The 20,842-nt window shown below is 40.9% G+C and overlaps 2 protein-coding genes and 3 non-coding genes across 7 annotated transcripts in view; all 5 read right to left on the bottom strand.

The window, feature by feature from the left end:
• MSH4 (mutS homolog 4) overlaps positions 1–8,690 on the bottom strand; it is a 133,057-nt gene extending 124,367 nt beyond the window's left edge. The window contains exons 1-2 of the mRNA XM_030823466.1: positions 8,343–8,690; positions 1,673–1,855 (exon numbers count right to left, since the gene is read on the bottom strand). Of these exons, the coding sequence (XP_030679326.1) occupies positions 1,673–1,855; positions 8,343–8,586 (427 nt within the window). The 5' untranslated portion in view covers positions 8,587–8,690. The remainder of the gene's footprint in view (positions 1–1,672; positions 1,856–8,342) is intronic.
• Positions 8,691–10,606: 1,916 nt separating this feature from the next.
• Positions 10,607–19,959, bottom strand: RABGGTB (Rab geranylgeranyltransferase subunit beta). Of its 3 annotated transcripts, none has more exons than XM_030825175.1 (9): positions 19,882–19,959; positions 18,545–18,652; positions 16,792–16,989; positions 15,781–15,885; positions 14,392–14,412; positions 14,154–14,264; positions 13,424–13,549; positions 11,457–11,606; positions 10,607–11,181 (listed from the first exon to the last, which is right to left on the bottom strand). In XM_030825175.1, exons 1-9 carry the CDS (start codon positions 19,882–19,884, stop codon positions 11,041–11,043), a joined length of 963 nt encoding a protein of 320 aa, XP_030681035.1. In that variant the 5' UTR covers positions 19,885–19,959; the 3' UTR covers positions 10,607–11,040. The 3 variants fall into 3 exon arrangements, with proteins under 3 accessions (XP_030681035.1, XP_012355951.1, XP_030681036.1); XM_012500497.2 differs by having other exon boundaries at positions 14,392–14,444; positions 15,780–15,885; XM_030825176.1 differs by lacking the exon at positions 16,792–16,989 and having other exon boundaries at positions 14,392–14,444; positions 15,780–15,885.
• LOC115837776 lies at positions 16,600–16,671 on the bottom strand. The gene has a single exon (XR_004032828.1). It is a non-coding gene; the product is annotated as a small nucleolar RNA SNORD45 (small nucleolar RNA).
• LOC115837774 lies at positions 18,173–18,256 on the bottom strand. Its single transcript, XR_004032826.1, has one exon. It is a non-coding gene; the product is annotated as a small nucleolar RNA SNORD45 (small nucleolar RNA).
• LOC115837775 lies at positions 19,005–19,083 on the bottom strand. The gene has a single exon (XR_004032827.1). It is a non-coding gene; the product is annotated as a small nucleolar RNA SNORD45 (small nucleolar RNA).
• Positions 19,960–20,842: the final 883 nt, after the last annotated feature.

The raw sequence follows: 20,842 nt of genomic DNA on the forward strand, positions 1-20,842 counted from the left end.
CATGGCAAAACCCCCATCTCTACTAAAAAAACAAAAATTAGCCGAGCCTGGTGACGCATGCCTGTAATCCCAGATACTTGGGAGGCCGAGGCAGGAGAATCACTTGAACCCAGGAAGTGGATGTTGCAGTGAGCCGAGATGCAGCCACTGCATTCCGGCCTGAGCAACAGAACGAGGCTTCATCTCAAAAACAAAAAAAAAACAAAAAATGGTAATTAAAAAAATAAAAAAGGTAATTTCCCTAATTTCCCTGTTTCAGTAATTTGACTTCTAAGGGTACGTTTTAAGGGAATAATAAGAGACTCAGAAAAAAGCTTTATGCATTAGGATGTTCATTATTATGTTATTTACAACAGAGAGATAACAGCATAAATGTATTCTTGGAACCTTAGAGATGTCTTTTATATGTCTATTGAATTTCCACTGGAACTTGGTATTTATTTTCTACTTAAAAATAAAAAGGTCAGGGCCGGGCACGGTGGCTCACACCTGTAATCCCAGCACTTTAGGAGGCCAAGGTGGGCAGATCACGAGGTTAGGAGTCCAAGACCAGCCTGGCCAATATGGTAAAACCCTGTCTCTACTAAAAATACAAAATTAGCCAGGCATGGTGGCGCATGCCTGTAATCTCAGCTACTCAGAAGGCTGAGGCAGGAAAATTGCTTAAATCCAGGAGACAGAGGTTGCAGTGAGCCAAGCTGCGCCACTGCATTCCAGCCTGGGGGACAGAGCAAGGCTCCGTCTCAAACAAATAAAAATAAAAATAAAAGTAAATAAAAAGGTCAGCCAGGCGCAGTGGCTCATGCCTGTAATCCCAGCACTTTGGGAGGCCAAGGTGGGCAGATCATGAGGTCAGGAGTTCGAGACCAGCCTAGCCAGTATGGTGAAACCCCTTCTCTACTAAAAATTAAAAAATTAGCCGGGTGTGGTGGCAAGTACCTATAGTCCCAGCTACTCAGGAGGCTGAGGCAGAAGAATCACTTCAACCCGGGAGGCAGACATTGCAGTGAGCTGAGATCACGCCACTGCACTCCAGCCTGGGTGACACAGTGAGATTCTGTCTCAAAAAATTAAATTAAAAAAAAATAGGAAGGTCATATTCTACCACAGAGCTAAAACTGACTTCTGTAGATCTAATATAAACTTAACTACCATTTATACATTGGTAGAACTACTTTAAAAAATAATTTGTCATTATCTTGTAAATATATGCATTTACATAACATACCCTGTAACCAAGAAATTCTGTTGTATATACCTTAGAAAACTGTTATACATGAAAACCTACTTTATCTATCTACTCTTCAAGAAAATCTCACAGATCTAGATAAATATTAAAATTTAAGTATAAAAAACCACTCACTAGTAATATCAGGGTCAACTTTTAGATTTAAATGACATCATGTATACAAGGGAGAGGTTTCATTTTCTTGTGTGTTTTTTGTCACAATGGTTAAAATAATGTAGACTTGCAGTTATTAACAAACAATTCCAGAAACTATACTGCCTTATTAATCTAGACTCAAATTATGGATAGAGGTAAACTAATGTATTTATTTTTCATTCATATCAGTTATAGATAAATTCAAATGAACTTAATAACCCTAATTTATAATTTACAAAACTTTTAAGTTTCAAAAGATCATCTAGGTTAATCTTCCACTTATTTTACCTGAATATCCCATTTGTGGTGTCCAGCTCTTATAACCTGATCTCTGAGGATTTCCAGTAGACAACGGAGTTTTAAGTGTTTGAGGATAATAAGTATCTCGTGCAGAAGATGAGCTTGCACCAAAAGTAAAATTTGATGCAACTGTGTTTTCTGCATAAGCTCTTTTATTTCCAAAGTATGAACCTAAATTTGAAAAATTAACAGTCAATTCTTAAAGATTTGAATTATGCAATGATGTATTAGTCATTAAAATTTATACCATGTTCACTTTTTTTTTTTTTTTTGAGACAGAGTCTTGCTCTTGTCACCCAGGCTGGAGTGTAGTGGCATGATCTCGGCTCACTGCAACCTCCACCTCCCGAGTTCAAGCGATCCTCCTGCCTCAGCCTCCCGAGTAGCTGGGATTACAGGCACCTGCCACCACGCCCATCGAATTTTTGTATTTTTAGTAGAGACGGGGTTTCACCATGTTGGCTGGGCTGGTCTCGAATTCCTGACCTCATGATCCACCCGCCTCGGCCTCCCAAAGTGCTGGGATTAGAGGCCTGAGCCACCGCACCCAACCACTATGTTCACTTTCTATAAAACTTCATGTGAAAATGATTTTTAAAAATAAACGGATTATAACAAAATTAATGACATTATTGATAAATATACAAAAATATGCTAATATAGCTTTTGCCTCTACAAGTTCACTGCAACTACTCTGGCTGAAATCATAAATTACCCTTTAATCTTCAAATATACCAGATGTGTTGCTAAGGTATGAATATCTGTCCCCTCCGAAACTTACATTGAAATTTAATCCCCAGTGTGGCAGGAGAGAGGTGGGGCATTTAAGAGGTGATGGGGCATGAGGGTTCTGCCTTCATGAATGAATTAATCCATTTATGATTTAATAGATTAATGGGTTATCACAAGAGTAGGACTGGTGGCTTTATAAGAAGAGGAGACACCTGAGCTACCATGCTCAGCTCCCTCTCCATGTGATGCCCTGTACCACTACAGGACTCTACAGACACTCCACCAGCACAAAGACCCTCACTAAATGTGGCTCCTTTGACCTTGGACTTCCCAGCCTCCAGACTTCCAAGAAGTATGTTTTCTTTCTTTATAAATCACCCAGTTTCAAGTATTCTGTTAAAAACAACAGAAAACAGACTAAGACATGTTTCATTTGTATAATAATTATTAGACCTCTTTTAACATTCTTCTGTTAATTTCTTCATTGAAATTCTCTCCCCTATGTAAATGGCATTTTAGACTCAATTGGCTTCAGTTCCTTATTTAGGTACTTACCTACTGATGTAAGATATTACCTATTTTACAGGATTGTCATAAAATTTTTAAATAATGTACATAAACAACCTAGCATAGCCTCTTGGCACATAGAAGTTCTAAAAAAAATTAAAAATGTTTGGGCTCTGTTCTCCTATTCTCTTTGATTTCCACAACTCGCTATCTTGAATTCTCTTTAAACCACTTCTAGTTTCCTTTGCCATCTCCTTTTTCCTCTGCCTCTTAACTGTTGGCCTCCAGGGCTTCATACTTTTAAGCTTTCCCTCCCAAATCAACATTATACATCTCCAGGCATCTCATCTCTCCCCTTTGTTTCTATTAACATCTGTTTTCTGACAACTCTCAAGCCTTCGTATATAGCTGTAACTACTCTCTTAAACTGTAAACCAGGGGTTGCTAAACTTTTAATTTTTCCTTTTTGTCTGTATGTGAGACTCTCGTTCTGTAGCTTAGGCTGGAATTCAGTGGTGCGATCTTGGCTAAATGCAGCCTTGAACTCCTGGGCTCAAGCAATCCTCCTACCTCACCCTCCCGAGTAGCTGGGACTATAGGCTCATGCCACCATGACAGGCTAACTTTTTGTATTTTTGTAGAGATGGGGTTTTGCCATGTTACCCAGGCTGGTCTCAAACTCCTGCGCTCAAGTGATCTTCCCATCTCAGCCTCGCAAAATGCTGGGATTATAATCGGGAGCCACCGTGCCCAGTCTATTTTACTGTCTTATAAAGACAAGGTCTCTTTTTGTCGCCCAGACTGGAGTGCAGTAGTGTGATCACAGATCACTGCAGCCTCAAGCTCATGGGCTCAAGTAACCTCCTGTCTCTTGAGTAACTATGGACTATAGGTGCACCTCACCACACACAGCTAATTTTGTTTTATAGAGACAGGGTCTTGCTACATTGCCCAGGCTGATCTCAAACTCCTGGCCTCAAGCAATCCTCCCACTTCAGCCTCCCAAAGCACTGAGATTACAAGCATGAGCCACCATGCCTCAGCATAAACTTTTTTTTTTTTTTTGAGATGGAGTTTCACTCTTGTTGCCCAGGCTAGAGTGCAATGGTTGCAATCTCAGCTCACTGCAGCCTCTGCCTCCCAGGTTCAAGCAATTCTCCTGCCTCAGCCTCCCAAGCAGCTGGCATTATAGGTGTGCCCACCACACCTGGCTATTTTTTTTTGTATTTTTAATAGAAACAGGGTTTTGTCATGTTGGCCAGGCTGGTCTCGAACTCCTGGCCTCAGGTGATCTGCCCACCTCGGCCTCCCAAAGTGCTGGGATTATAGGCATGAGCCACCATGCCCAGCCCATAAACTTTTATATAAAGGACCAGATGGCAAATATTTTAGGCTTTTGTGGGCCATATAATCACTGTCACAATTACTCAGCTCTGACACTATCATAGAAAAGCAGTCATAGATAATACATAAATAAATGAGAATGGCTATGTTTCAATTAAAAATAGCTTTATTTCCACATACTGAATTCTAAATTTCATATAATTTTAATATCACAAATATTCTTTTGATTCTTTAATCCTTCAAAAGTGCAAAAACCATTCTCAGCTCTATACCTGCATTGTTCAATAAAGCAGCATATGTCAGTATTTAACTAAATCAAAATTAAATACAATTTAATTTCTGTTCCTCAGTCACACTAGCAACATTTTCAAATGCTCAAAAGCCACATATGGCTACTAGTTACCATATTGGACAGCATAAGTATGAAACGTTTCTATTATCACAGAATATTCTATCCGACAATGTAGCTCTAGGTCACTATATCTATCTCTTGGGCATAAACCTTTAGATATCTTCCCAGCATTCTAAATGTCCGAAAGTGAACTCTATCTTTCTCTCAAAGTTAATTCTTTATTACCAGTATGGTCAATTGTACCAGCTTGTCCCTTGCCACTCACGTCATAAGCTTAGGAGACATTCTCAATTCCTCCTACATCAACCCTAACAGTCAGTGACTGAGTGCTAGAATTCTTTTTTTTTAACATCACTAAAATTTAAATCCCTCTCTACTCCTCCCAGCCCATTTTAAGCCTGCATCTTCTTTGGTCCTTGTGCAAGTCTCCTACTTCTTCTCTTTGCTTCCAGTATTACACCTCTCTAATCTATTCTTTGAATCATCACCAATAATCTTTCTGAAAAGCAAATCTGATCAGTATCTCTCTTTCTTACAATTCCCATGTGCCTCCTCATACTCACCATAGAGTAAAATATAACTTCATTATATGGGTTCCAGCAGGAATCAATGATATACTCAAACTTGGATAATTTGATAAAGAGAATATTTACAAAGGTGTGGACAGGGTGTAGGGGTGTTATCATAAAGTGTGTAGAACCAGCATAAAATGTGCTCCATTAGCATTCCTAGGCTTTAGGGAGCTAAGGAAGACAGTGGTTGCCAGAAACTGGAAATGGGGAAACTGGAGATGGAGAGGGCTGTTTCTTGTTCTCAGACTACTTTTAGACTATATACCCTTTCTTGAAACTCATTCACTTGTCTTAATTCTCTTCCTACTTCCTTGACCTCTATTTTGCTATATAATCTTCATATTCTCTGCTCTGGTCCCAACATACTGGTAACTTTCAAATCCATATTTCCCTCAAGTTTCTCTCTTCTTAGCCCTAGTTTCCTATATTCAATTATCTTAATATAAATATATGGATATCCCACAGGCTTTTCACACTCAGCGTGTCCATAACAGCTCATCATCTTCCCTCTAAAAGTTGCTTTGCCTACAAAATTCCCAGAATCAGAAAATACTATTACCATCTATCCAGTCACCAAAACCAGAGACCTGGTGTTGAACACGGGGGGTCTCTGGGCAAAATTTGTCTCCCAGATCTAATTCTCACAACCATATCTACATCCAAGTTTATCTACCTAGATCACTCTCCTGCTCTAGCCATGCAAAATTATTTGCAGTGTTACATGATTCTTCTGTGCCTTTGCATGTGTTTTTCTCAAGAATGCGCTCCAGCTTCTCTCCTCTTTCCCTTTGGCTGGCATTCTTCTGCCTACTTATTCTTCAAGACCAGTTCAAGGTGCACTTACTCTGTGAAGTGTCTTTTCCCACTTTTGTCCCCATACTTTAATTATAAATACCTCAAAAATTATAAATACCTCAAATACAGTTATCTCTTAAATGTGTATTTGTTGATTTTTAAGTCTGTCTTCTCTACTGAACCTTAAGTTCCTTGAGAGCACAGATTATTATTCCCAGCTGCTAACATAATTTGGACCTTTGTTCACCTATTTGGGCCTTGGTTCTATCTGTAAAACAGGAACAAAAAAAAAATCTACTCTGCAGAATTATTGTGAGGATCAAAGATACCACCTGCCTAGTAAGAAGCCAGAACAAAGTAGGTGCATATAAATTAGTGAATGTTATCATTACTGATAAAATAAGTGGGTGACAAAGCATCTGATGAAGAGAGGGATTAGACTGACAATGTGAACATTCATGTTGCTTTAGAGGAATTGCAAGTAGCTCAGTTTTGTTAGAAAGCAGGGTAAATATTAAATGATGGGGGATAAATCTGTAAAGATTAGAAACCGATCCCAATTGCTCTCCAGAGCACTCTCTAGGGAGTTTGATCTTTTACCTGCAGATACAGATCTACTGATTTAAGTGGCAAGGGACATGATAAGATCGTTTTCCACATAACTCTGGTGGTACAGTAAGTAAGCTAGAAGGACGGAAGAACACTTAAGAGTTTGAGGGCTAGGTGCAGTGGCTCAGGCCTGTAATCCCCAAATTTTGGGAGGCTGAGGCAGGAGGATCGCTTGAGCCTCGAAGTTTGAGACCAGCCTGGGCAACGTAGGAAGACACTGTCTCTACAAAAAAAATTTAAAAATTAGCCATCTGTAGGGGCACATGCCTTGGTCCCAACTACTCGGGAGGCTGAGGTGGGAGGATCACTTCAGCCCAGGAATTTGAGGCTGCAATGAGTCATGATCATGCCACTGCACTCCAGCCTGGGCAACAGAGCAAGACTCTGCCTCAAAAAAAAAAGAAAAAAAAAGTGCAGAGAGGAATTTAATTAATCATATAGTGAGTCTGAGGTATCCATTAGTCCATCAATAAAAACTTCAGAAGACAGTCTGAAATAAAACTGGAGTGTAGATGAGATCTGAGCTGTGGAGATATTCACATCTAGGTAGAAGTGGCCTAGGAAAAAAAGCTTTAATGACATGCCCATAATTTGGGAACAAAGGTGAGCATAGCAATTCTCTGGGAGGTAGCAGAAAAACAGGGGCAAGTGGAATCAAGGAAGCCAAATTAAAAGAGTTTAAGAGAAGACCAGTCAAGAACACTAAACATAGGCCAGGCAGCGGTGGCTCATGCCTGTAATCCCAATGCTTGGGCAGACCAAGGCAGGAGGAGCACTTGAGACCAGGAGTTTGAGACCAGCCTGGGCAACATAGTGAGACTGTTTCTAAAAATAAAGAAATTAAGAACATTAAATACAGCAGAAAGGTCACATGAGATGAACTGAAAAATGACCACTGGATTTGGTATTTGTTACTTTACCATTGTGTTGCAATCGTGTGTGAAAAATGGCAATGCTTTGTCATGAATAGAGACTAACAAAATAATAAATGATTTGAAGGACATGCATCTTTTTTGTTTGTTTGTTTTGAGTCAGGGTCTCACTGTGCCACCCAGGCTGAAATGAAGTGGCGCAATCTCGGCTCACGGCAGCCTCGACCTCCCGGACTCACCATCCTCCCACCTCAGCCTCCTGAGTAGCTGGGACCACAGTCACGCGCCACCACACCCAGATAATTTTTGTATTTTTAGTAGCGATAGGGGATGGGGGTGGGAGGTTCACCATGTTGGCCAGGCTGGTGTGGAACTCCCGGCCTCAAGTGATCCACCCACCTTGGCTTCCCAAAGTGCTGGGATTACAGGGGTCAGCCACTGCCCAGCCCACATCTTTTAATACTAAGCATATTATTTTCCTGAATTAGATGAAATGTTCAATTTAATCTATTTTACCCCACCTTAGCAGGATTTGGAGAATTAAATTCAGCAGCCAAAGATCAGCTCACCACTTCTATCAGAAAACTCACGCACAAACTGTCATTTGTCAGACACTGTGAGGGACGTTATATGGGATACTTCAGCCTTCCTCAGAACTGAGCCATCCACAATCAAGGTCTTGCAATAGAACCAATTTGAAAAGTCAAGGCTTTTAATCACCCAGACTCACCAAATTCCCAGGGCACTCAGATCTCACGCCCCAACCAAACCACAACTGAACTTCACTGTGGTAACCACAACCCACGTGCCCTTGAGCCTCCATGAACTGCCGGCCTCTAGCCTCAAGGAGACTCCTCCACCCAACCACTCCTTGCCTTGAGCTGGCCGGGAGTTTGGCGCGGGGCAGGGAAGGCTGCTGCTGCTGCTGCTCCGGTCACCCGCGGCTCCTGACGTGCCGGGAGGGGTGGCTGCAGAGACCGCCTGGACTGAAGGGCGGCTCTGTGGAGTCTCCTTAAGTCCGAAATTGTAGCGGGGACCCTGAGGTGAACGGGTTTCTCCCGACGACAGGGAAACCGCCGGGGCAGAAGGTGAGGTTGATGAGATCTCAGGCCTCAGCATCCTCCCAAGCCTTCTCTGACCCCAGAAGTATGGGGTTTCTGAGCGACCCCTCCAGTAGCCCAACTACAGAAGCTGCGCCGCTGAAATGGGCGGAAGAACTGCGCGCCGACGCACCGCTGAAAAGGGCGGGAGAACTGCGCGCACGCACTAAGCCGCCGACGCACCGCTGAAAAGGGCGGCAGAACTGCGTGCCGACGCACCGCTGAAAAGGGCGGGAGAACTGCGCGCACGCACTAAGCTGCACTGCGCAGGCGCACGCAGCCTCAGCTTTCCACATGGATTCACGTGCTGCAGGTCTATGACCCTGCTTCCAGCCATTCCCAAACCCATCACTTTCCACATGTACCTCACTGGAACCTCCTCAGCCTGCAGGTATCAGACTGACCAGAACTCTGCAAGGTCCATCAATTACCACCTGATTTGTTAGCCCCATTATTCTCACAGCACCCAATCTCCCTTATTGCAAATGTTACATGCATTTCCCACACGTCCAAGCACACTAGCTTATCTTTAAGTGTAGAAACCATCCAACACAGTACACCCAGTGCCTTTGACACAATGAGAACGTGTAATGCTCATACAGTATAACCCACCTAAGGTTGATCTTGTGACCAAATATAGTAAAGATCCAGTTATATTATCACAAGATAGTATGCACATGGCTGTGTGCATAGCAGAGTAGGGAACAGGGAAAGACTGTGGGTAAAATCTCTCAGTTAACAATTCCCCATCTACCAATTTCTAGTACTGTGGTTTCTAACATATAAATCAGTTAATGGCACACTAGAAGTTCAAACTCCAGCTTTGCAATGGTGATCTTCAGAAAATTCCTTAAATAAGGCCAATAGTACCAACTTACCAGAGATCCCAGGATTAAACGTGATGAAGTTATCTGGATACTGCTATATAGAAGCTATTAGAAGACATTAATTTACACCACTACTGAAATCCTGCCACTGTCGAGTATCTCAATAAACCAGTTATGCACAGCGGTTTACCCACATGCAGTGACAACAGTCCTTAAGAACATCTCTGTTCTTGGATTGATTATTGCACAGGGCATTCCAAACATACTTGAGAAAAATCTCAATTTCCATCAAAAAACCTTATTTTCAGATCGGGCACGATGGCTCCTGCCTGTAATCCCAGTACTTTGGGAGACTGAGGCCAGAGGATTACTTCACCTCAGGAGACCAGCCTGGGGAAGACGATGCCTGTCTCCAAAATTAAAAAATCAGCTGGGCATGGTGGGCATGGTGGCCGGTACCTGTAGTCCCTGGTACCCAGGAGGCTGAGGTGGAAGGACTGCTTGAGCCCAAGAGTTTAAGGTTGCAGTGAGCTGTGATTGCACTACTACGCCCCAGCCTGGGGAAGAAAGGAAGACCCTGTCTCTAAAAAATAAAATTTAAAAATAGAGAATACCTCACTTTCACCAAAACTGTAAACCCCTAGAGTGATTGTACTCATTTTAGGCCAGGCGTGGTGGCTCACGCCTTGTAATTCCAGCACTTTGGGAGGCCGAGGTGGGTGGATCACGAGGTCAGGAGCTGGAGACCAGCCTGACCAGCATGGTGAAACCCCGTCTCTACTAAAGTAACAAAAAAATTAGCCGGGCATGGTGGTGTGTGGCTGTAGTCCCAGCTACTCGGGAGGCTGGGGCAGAATTGCTTGAACCCGGCAGGCGGAGGTTGCAGTAAGCTGAGATTGTGCTGCTGCACTCCAGCCTGGGCAACAGAGACTCCATCACAAAAAAATAAAAAAGAGTGATTGTACCCATTTTAGCTTTTTAAGAAAAAGATAGGTGCAAAAAAATACTGTGGCGACCATCAACTTACCCGTTAGTGTTTCCTTATTTGAAGACAACCCCTTCTTTGGGTAATTCTGATACATAAAATGCTAAAAAAAAAAAAAAAAAAAAAAAAAGTACAGTCCGAATCACAACCCCATTTTAAGATGGTAGATTGCCATTTAACCTAAGTCTGTGACCAATTCAGAATAACCATATTCAAACCTATCACCATTTCCAAATTTCAACAGCCATTTATTTTGTGCATCATTTAATTCATGTATGAGTTCTATCCACTTCCATCAGTTAACATTCTTGTTGACAAACCATTTTACATCAACTTGCTATAGAACACATGAAAGATATACATGGGGGAAAAAATCAAGTAGAAACCTAGAGTTCTTTTACGTTAGCTCAGTTATTGAACATAACAGACACAGAAATATACACAAAGAACTGTAGTCAGAATAACAGGACTTCAGAATAAAAAGCAGAAAATAAAATACCGGTCTTTATTTTACAATATGTATAATTATATAATTTATTAAAATTAATTTAACACAATATACAAAATATTAACAGTAGTCATTTTTAGATTCGATAAGCACTTCAAATACAGAAATGTTAAAATGGCAAAACTATACTATGCAACTTTCACTTCAGTGAATCTAGCTCACTAGCTCAGGCTGAACGTTCACTCTCTGAAGCACTTCTTCAGGCATGCAAAAGACAGGATTAACAGGTTTAATCTGTTCTTCTCCCAAAAGTGACAATCCAGCAATTCCAAATAAGGTATGAAAAGGATCCACCTATTTAAAAAAGAATTTATATACAGATTACAAAATGAAAACTTCTTTAACTTCAAATTATGAATACCTGACCTTTACCATATACTAATTTTGTTAGCAACAAGTGACAAGAAATTTCTGTAAGATTGTTCTATATCCTTCATGCATTCTACAATAAATAGAAAAAAAAACTGCTTTCAAAGCAACACTCGGAATGCCACCCTGGAAATCCATGGAGCCATGAAGTAATGCAACACTGAAATAATTTATAGAAATATGTCAGAAATATTACTTGCCATATCTCCTGGCCTGTCTGCAAATCCCCCCGTTTCTTCATCTTGACATGCTAAGATGAAATTACGCAGTTTCTCTCTATCAATCCAGTGAAGTCTTCCAATTATCTTTAGGGAAGCCAGGACCCACCATGAATAGCATACATCTGGTAACTAGGAGGGAAAAAAGTTGCCACAATTTCATTCTCTTTTATTTCCCTAATTTTGAGAACAATTTAAAAGTGGGTTAAGTCTCACTCTTAGGTAATCTGATGTTCAAAGTGTCAAACCATGTGGAGGGACGAAATCCAGGGATATACTGACATGCAGGGTATTAAATACTTGCTTAGAATGAAAGATAATCAATTAATGGGTAAGAAGAAACCAAACTCCAATTCATAGGTAACCATGCTAAATATCTCAGTACTCACTGATAAGCATGCATCTACCTTGTTTCCATCTGCAATGAATGCCTAACTCAGCCCCTTAACCAAAAAGCTAGTAGTATCATCATGAAATCCATGGGTATAGTTCTGTTTTTCTACAAGCACTGTCCAGGTGGGTACACACCTGCTTAAAATCAACTAAACCCTTGCTCTTCAAAATATGGTGACAGAAGTCTATAAAGAAGAAAATCCCACCCAATGCTGATCTCATTTTAATGAGATCCCTGAATAACTCATAGACTCATTAGAAGCTGCCCTAGATTGTGTGCAAGTGCAGGCCCCGGTGCTCCCCACGGCCACCCATTTTTCCCTTGACAGTTCCTCAGGCTTTTTATTTCACTCTATTGTAGACAGCTACTGCGGGTGTTTCTCCACCCATTGTTATTCAGAAATACTAAGGTTTAAAAAGAAAAATACAGGCCGAGCACGGTGGCTCACGCCTGTAATCCCAGCACTTTGGGAGGTTGAGGCGGGTAGATCACCTGAGGTCAGGAGTTTGAGACCAGCCTGACCAACATGGTGATACCCCATCTCTACTAAAAATACAAAATTAGACGGCCGTGGTGGTGTATGTCTGTAATCCCAGCTACTGTACCACCACGTCCCATTCAGAGGGCAGGGGCACAGCAAGCTACAATCCTTGAGTCCAACCTAGACTATTGTGTAGGAATAGTTTTTACATTTATAAATCATTTGAAAATAGTCCTGGGTCAGGCGCGGTGGCTCACGCCTATAATCCCAGCACTTTGGGAGATTGATGCAGACATCACGAGGTCAGGAGTTTGAGACCAGCCTGGCCAATATGGTGAAATCCTGTCTCTAATAAAAATACAGAAATTAGCCGTGCGCCTGTCGTCCCAGCTACTTGGGAGGCTGAGGCAGGAGAACTGCTTGAACCTGGGAGGCGGAGGTTGCAGTGAATCAAGATGGTGTCACTGCACTCCAGCCTGGGCAACAGAGCAAGATTCCATCACAAAAAAAAAAAAAAAAAATAGTTCTGACATATGAAATACGAGTATATCCATCCATAATAATTGTAATTGGAACACAGCCATACCCATTCATTTCTTACCACTTATGGCTGCACTTGCTCTACAGGACAATTACATAGTTGCAAATGAGTATTCACTATTTGTCCCTTACAGACCTGATAAAGAGAGACCTATCACGTGGAGGAAAATTTAATAATAATCCTCTCTCCAAACCAAATTATCTGGGTATTCCTTAAATAAGAAGATTGCAAACAAAAATTCTGAGGTCTAATTTTTTAAAAATCCAATTTGCCAAAATCAACTGTCCTTAAACATGGAGATTTCTGTGTAAGACTCTCTGGAAATGGACATCAGGATCAATGAGTATTTCAACTCATGGGGGTCTACTTTTGTCAAGGGGAGTCTTTTAGTAGGACGTATTACTGAAAATTTGCAACAGGGAAAGGTAATAAATAAGCTCATGGCCAATTTACAATATAGAAACAGGCAAGACAAACCAGCAGCATTCACTCAAGGTTCTAAAGCTAGCAGAATATGGCTTATCAAACAATACCTTCTCCGGCCTTCCATTGAGCCCGCCTGAGGGTAACTGTCGCTCACAAAGCCACCAGCCAAGTAAATCAGAATTTACTTGATGCAACTGACTTGTAATAGCCAGAAATCCTGTGCAACAATAGATCTAAAATTACAGACATAAAGTATATGTGTATAATAATTTCTTGACAGTAAAAGTGATAAAACTACTCAAATTATTAAAACACCACTTTATATCTAAAGTTTTTCTTCTTGATCTGACACTTAAAATTCCAAACATGTATTAATACCACATATCTGAAAAAATCCAAGCATACTATTACTAGTATGCAATTCTGCACTGAAATATTATTGTCAAAATTTCTTCATGGTTAGTATTTCACAGCCATCCATTCACATATTCAGTGTTCTCTGGCAAAAGAAAAGAGGCTCATCATTTATCTTAGGAAAGAAAAATGTGTTTTGTTTTTATCTGTATGGTTAGTGAGAAATTAATGGAAAACAAATGTGTTTTAGTGCTTATGAACCCACTTATGTTTGCTTAGGTCAGAGGAATCCACTGACAGAGAAAGGTATATAGTATATAAAGCAAAGTAATGATAGCAATTAAGCAATTCTTATGTAAGATGCCCTATTACAGTCAAATTAACTTTATATGTATTTGACAAACACTGAAATAACCCATTTTCCTATTTTACTACACTTGCTTCCAAAATGACAACACATTTTCATCTGTGTTCATAAATTACCTGCCCGGCATGGGATTCAGAACCTGGTCTGCAACCAAATCCACCGTCAAAGTTCATACAGGATAAAACAAATTCGATTGCCTTTTCCACATTAATAGCATCAAGCTTCCCCTACAAACAGAAAAAAAAAAAAAAAATGCCTGTTAAATTCCAGAGTATTCAGCAGATCAGACTCAAAAAAAAAAATTCCACAGTATTCATGAACTTTAATCATTTCAATCAAATATTCAAAGCTTACCAACAAAGCCAAAGTTGCCACGGCACAAAAAGAGAATCTTGTGTCAATTTCTCCTATAATAAAAAGAGATCAAATCAAGGCAGGTGTTACCAAATCATACATGAGTCATCTAAAAACAAACACTGCACAACTACCACTTTAAATTGAGTTCAAGCTTAACTTTTACTTTAGGGTAGTCAGGAGGAAACCTAAATCTGAAGTGCCTTTACTTCCCAAGAAAATTCCTTTGTCAAAAATAACAGCAAATTGACCAGGCACAGTAGCTCTTGCCTATAATTCCAACACTTTGGGAGGCTGAGGTGGGAGAATCACTTGAGCCTAAGAGTTTGAGACTAGCCTAGGCAACATAGTGGGACCCCATCTCTACAAAAAACTTTTTTAAAAAATTAGGTGGGGCTGGGCACTGTGGCTCAGGCCTGAAATCCCAGCACTTTTGGTGGCCGAGGCAGGAGGATCACATGAGGCCAGGGGACCCCAGCTCTACTAAAAATACAAACACCAGCCAGGTGTTGTGGTGCACGTCTCAGCTACTCTGGAAGCTGAGGCAGGAAAATTGCTTGAGCTTGGGAGGTGGAGGTTGCAGTGAGCCAAGATTGCACCACTGCACTCCAGCCTGAGGAACAGAGCTCTCCAGCCCCAGCAACTGTCCCCCAGAATAAATAAATAAACAAATAAATAGCTGCCTGTGATGGTATGAGCCTATATAGTCCCAGCTACTCAGGAGGCTGAGGCCTGAGGATCATGAGCATGGACTGTCAAGGTTGCAGTGGGCAGTGATTGCACCACTGCACTCCAGCCTGGACAGAGCCAAGACCCTGCCACAAAAGAGTAACAGCAAATTATCTTAAGCTGCTTAAAGAATGCCCAGAAAGAGAAGAAAACTAATAGAACCAAAAGTATTAGTCAATTTCTAATAATGCAAATAAACTTACCCTACTTTATAAAAGTAGATTTTTCACATCCCATGAAGCAGCTGGTCTCTCTGGCCTGCACTGTGTTCATCCCTAAAGCAGAGATTATCTACGTTTATCAAATAAAATTCTATTCCCTCCCTCCACTCAAATATTCAGCAAGTTTGTAAAGTTTTTTTTTTTTAGTATTTTTCCCTTTCCAGCAAGTAGTTTTTAAAAAACTTTACAAAGCCACCAAATATTGGGGAAAAAAATTCCACCTACCTTATCTTTTAGACTGGCCCCCTCTGTTCCAGTGCTCCTGTATGCTGATATAACTACCACAGTGCATGCTGGAAGTTCCAGCAGACCATTAACTCCAGTTAGACCAGCTGCTTAGTGGGACCTGAAAAGATGAAAAACTTATAAACTGGTTACTAGCAAAACCAGTACATTTTAATATTGGTATTGGGTAGAATGGACTAAATCTGACATTACCCCAAATATCTCCAGCAAAAGAACCATCTTCTTTCTGTAGACCTTTAACATATTCCACAACTTTATTTACGTCGATAACATTAATACTGTCATACAGCGTAAGAATCTGCAATAAAGACAAGTATTAGGTAAATGCCCCTTTCAGGTTTATTCTAATGATCTTATGCTCAACTCTTTTTGAGTTGTCAAGCACATCCTTTTGTCTCTGTGTATAACCTTTTCTCAAATATGCAGACTCTCCTGTTATTGAATAAAATCAGATATTATCAAGAAAACCCAAATCTTTAAAGTATAATTTTTCTACATATAAATTTTAACTTGGGGCCGGACGCGGTGGCTCATGCTTGTAATCCCAGCACTTTGGGCGGCCGAGGCGGGCGGATCACGAGGTCAGGAGATCGAGACCAGGGTGAAACCTCGTCTCTACTAAAAAAAAAATACAAAAAATTATCCGGGCGTGGTGGCGGCGCCTGTAGTCCCAGCTACTCGGAGAGGCTGAGGCAGGAGAATGGCGTGAACCCGGGAGGCGGAGCTTGCAGTGAGCCGAGACTGCGCCACTGCACTCCAGCCTGGGCGACAGAGCGAGACTCCGTCTCAAGAAAAAAATAAATAAATAAATAAATAAATTTTAACTTGGCATTCCAAGATACTCAAGTATACTAACTCACATACACACAAAGTCCTGATCCTCCCATCTCAGCACCCAGTACCGGAAAGACTTTAAACCACCAGGTAGATGTTCACTAATATCAAAATCAAATAGCTGCATTTAGCTATTTTACAGTATTTACGCATACTGAAGATAAAAATTTTATCCTCCAAGGTCTCAGTGTAATTTAAGAACTCACATCAACTTTGGATTCAGCTAATACATGCCATTACATCATTGACCTTGTAGGACAGCTTCACTTGTAACAAAACTTTTTGACCAAATCCTGATACAGTTCCAATTTCCAACTCTGAAGTCAGAGAACATACTATCAAGATCGTTGCAATTTTAATTAGTATTTACCTGGACAGCACTAAGAGTGTATAAAAGATGAGGATCATGTCCAATACTAGCACTTATTCCACCGCATTCATGTTGGCAAGACTTAATAAATGCCAGAATCTCTTCTCTATTCATACGATGAAGTTGTCCCATGAGATCCATTACTGTCAGACCCCAATAGATGCCACTCATTCTCAAATACTCAGACATACAGTATTCCTAAAATAATACACAATTTCTTAAATGTGTCATTTGAACTGGTGACAAGTTATAAAGAGATTAAACACAAAGGTAACTCATTAGCCATGCTGCTATTTTTACCTCTCCTGACCTTAATAGCACTAATCAGTAGTGAGTTTAAAATCCGTGCTGTTCAATGTTAGAAGCCATCTTCAGCCACAACTATTATCAGAAAAAAATAATTATCTGAGAAGCACAGGATTGGTTCATCTATGGCTGACAATACAAACAGGGCTTTAGTTTCTCCCATGAGCCAGAGACAGAAAAACATCTACCTTTTTCATCAGTGAAGTTCAGGGAGAGTATTTCTTTCCAAGTACCTATACCATATTTATCAGACATCTATTTTAATGTGGACTCTGTACAAAACCTATTATCTATTAGTAAATTATATAACTACATGAAAAATCAAAATGCCCCAAACATGCCAAAGATGTTTAAGCCCAGATAAAAGTGGCTCATCAATGATACATGAAAATTAGTATTAGGATTCCAGAAACAAATTTTTCCCACACTCAACAATGCATTATATTTTAAGAAGTTTTGTGGCTAGGTGGTGGCTCCTGCCTGTAATCCCAGCACTTTGGGAAGCTGGGGCAGGCAGATCACTTGAGGTCAGGAGTCTGAGACCACTCTGGCCAACATAGCAAAAATCCGTCTCTACCAAAAATACAAAAACTAGCTGGGCGTGGTGGAATGCGCCTGTAATCCCAGCTATTCAGGTGGCTCACTTAAACCCAGGAGGTGGAGGCTGCAGTGAGCCCAGCTCGCACCGCTGTCCTCCAGTCTGGGCAACAAAGTGAGGTTATATCTCCCAAAAGGAAAAAAAGAAGTTTTTTAACAGGTGGTGCATCTTAGTTTGCTACTAACCCAAATTCAGGGCATAAAGATAGATAGCAGCTAAAGGCAGAAACGAGTCCAGCCCCATCCATATGGCCTTAACTCCATGACTGCTACTAGAGTATTTTCAAGGTTAGGGGAACCTAACACTTAAGTAAAAAATTAATACATACCATATATCCCACAAATCGGTAGATTAAGACAACTGAGTTTGGATACTACAGGGAAAAACATTTACTCTTAACTAAGTTGTTTACTACTTTTTGCTAAGATTGTCCCAGAGTTTTCCTCGAAATTTAAAAATTTAAGGTAAAACTTTTTCAAGGTCTCAGAGTAATTCTAGAGCTAAAGTGTTATTACACATCAGCAATAGATTCAGATAATACATGCCAACACATCATTGACCTTGAAAGTATTACCCCTAACTACAAAAAGGGAAACCCGTTTTGTACCTCAAACCCTCATCTACTTTGTCTGGCAAGCCCTCTCAGTATAGGTAAAAACTGCGATTCTAGTAAGCCCACAACCTCAGACGTCCAAAGTACACTTAACTGAAGTTCAAAGGCACAGCACATCCTCAGTTCTCTGCATGGAGTTGGATGCCATTTTAAGACATAAAATATACTGTCTCACTGCTTATGACTGTCACACTTCTTTAAAATAAACTTTCCAACATAAAAAAAATTATACATACATAATCATCTTTCTTTGAGCCATAGGATGCAATATAATCTGCATGTTTCTCCAATAACAGAGTGTCTGGTGCATCTGACTTGATAATAACATCCTTCTGTGGAGTGCCCTTTCAAAATAAAAAAGCGGTAATCTCATCAATGTTTACCTTTACAATGTTCTTCTGCCCCACAGCATAGATTCAACATACATCTCAATTTTCACTTGATTTCATTTTGTAATAGGAAAACGTTCCACTAAAAAATTGTAACTAACTAGGGAGGCTGAGGTAGAAGATCGCTTGACCCAGGGAAATTAAGGCTGCAGTGAACTGAGGTTCTGTCACTGCACTCCATCCTGGGCGACGGGAGACCGACTCAAAAACAAAACCAAAAAAAAAACAACAACAACAACAAATTGTATCCAACAAAAAAGAACTTAAATCATTCAGGCTCCGTCTTAGTTACGATTCAGGTAATTTTCAGGTCTCAGAGTAATTCTAGAGCTAAAGTAGTAATAATCAACTTTAAATTCAGAATACATGCCAACTCATCATTGACCCAAAAAATTACCACCAGCATTTCTTGTTGTTCACTTTTCATTCAAAAAGATAAGTAAAAAATAAACACCATACAATATCAAAGCTTATCATTTCAGGACAACTTACGGTTTACATGTGGCAGAAAGCATATTTTTTAAAAATAAAAAAATCTAACCCTTAACTTGCAAGCGAATTCTTGCTTAATTAAATGCAAGTTTCAAAGCACCTTCTAAGTACCCCAAAAGTTGTTCAAATGTATTAAATAAGCAGTTCCTTTAGCTCCATCTTCTCCACCTTTAATCCGAGTCTCTGTATTTGCAGAAGTCCCCATGTGATGCGGCTCTAGTTCTTTTCGTATCTATATCTTCCTCATTGAGAGTACACGGCAGTCACCATAACAGGTCATGAAGATTACCGGAAGTGATTAAGTACCGAATTTTCCCCTGATCCCATTAAAAATCTTAGAGCGAGACCACATCACTAACGATTTTAAAGAAATCCTTGACACCCCCCCTCCAAAAAAAAAAAAAAAGCCACCAATCAGCCACAGCTTTTTAGAGGGGTTAAGAAATCGGGCTGCTCAACTCTAACAGGCCCTCCCTACAGAAGAAGGCCTGGATAAAATTAGAAGCGGCATTGCCCGCGAGGTCTGCAGAAAACGCTGAGTAATATTTCACACTCAAAAAACCTTCCAAGGCCTGTGTCTTAACCATTCTCCAGCACCAGGAAACCAATCCTAAGGTGACCAGTGTGCTTAACCCTACCCTACCATGTCTGCTACCAACCCATCCGCACAGCAGCGCTAAACTCACACTTACCATGTCTAACGGGGAAAAGAGAGAGCAGGGTCAGCTACTGGGTAGACTTAGGAGCCGGGCGCCTGCGCAGATGCGCCTCTCAGGCCCCCATCGCCCTCCGATATAGCTGACCACACTTTTGCCTGCAAGGCAGAGCAGTTCCACGGCTGCCTTAGGACCCCACTGATCGCTCATAGGTGTCCTCACTGCCTGAGTCCAAAGTCCTGGGACCGTAATCTTGTGCCATAGTCACTCCGATTTGTCTAGAAACAGTTTTAAATAATATTTAAATATCTGAGTTGCTTTTAAGAAATCATTTGTTCTAGCTGGACGCGGTGGCTCACGCCTGTAATACCAGCACACTTTGGGAAGCCGGACAGCAGGATGGCTTGAGCCTAGGAGTGTAACCACCCAATATTGGGGTTCACTTTGCCTGCTGCTGACCGAGAGCCCATTTATCAAGACAGCGGACTTGCAATGGAGAAAGAGTAATTCATGCAAAGCCGGCTGTGCGGGAGACCAGAGTTTTATTCTTACTCGAATAGTCTCCCCAAGCAGTATTCAGAGGTTTTAAAGATAATTTGGCGATTAGGGGCTTGGGAAGTAGGGAGTGCTGATGGGTCAGGTTGGAGATGGACTCATAGTGGATAGACGTTGAGTTTTTCTTGCAGTTTTCTGTTCCTGAGTAGGATGGCAGAACTGGTTGAGCCAAATTACCAATCTGGGTGGTTTCAGCTGATCCATGGAGAGCAGGGTCTGCAAAATATCTCAAGAACTTATCTTAGATTTTACAATAGTGATGTTATCCCCAGGAGCAATTTGGGGAGGTTCAGACACTTGGAGCCAGAGGCTGCATGACCTCCAAACTGTAATTTCTAATCTTGTCCTAATCTGTTAGTTCTGCAAAGGCAGACTGGTCCCCAGGCAAGAAAGCGGTCTTTTTGGGAAAGGGATATTATCAATTTTGTTTTAGAGTCAAACC

Source organism: Nomascus leucogenys, chromosome 12 (genome assembly GCF_006542625.1).
Source record: "Nomascus leucogenys isolate Asia chromosome 12, Asia_NLE_v1, whole genome shotgun sequence".
NCBI classification, from domain to species: domain Eukaryota; kingdom Metazoa; phylum Chordata; class Mammalia; order Primates; family Hylobatidae; genus Nomascus; species Nomascus leucogenys.

Coding starts and splice junctions, on each gene's coding strand:
- RABGGTB (XM_012500497.2), bottom strand. Junction 16,990..18,544: donor GCTCAAAGAAAGATGATTAT/GTATGTATAATT, acceptor GTATTATTTTAG/GAATACTGTATGTCTGAGTA. Junction 11,182..11,456: donor CAGACAGGCCAGGAGATATG/GCAAGTAATATT, acceptor TTTTTTAAATAG/GTGGATCCTTTTCATACCTT.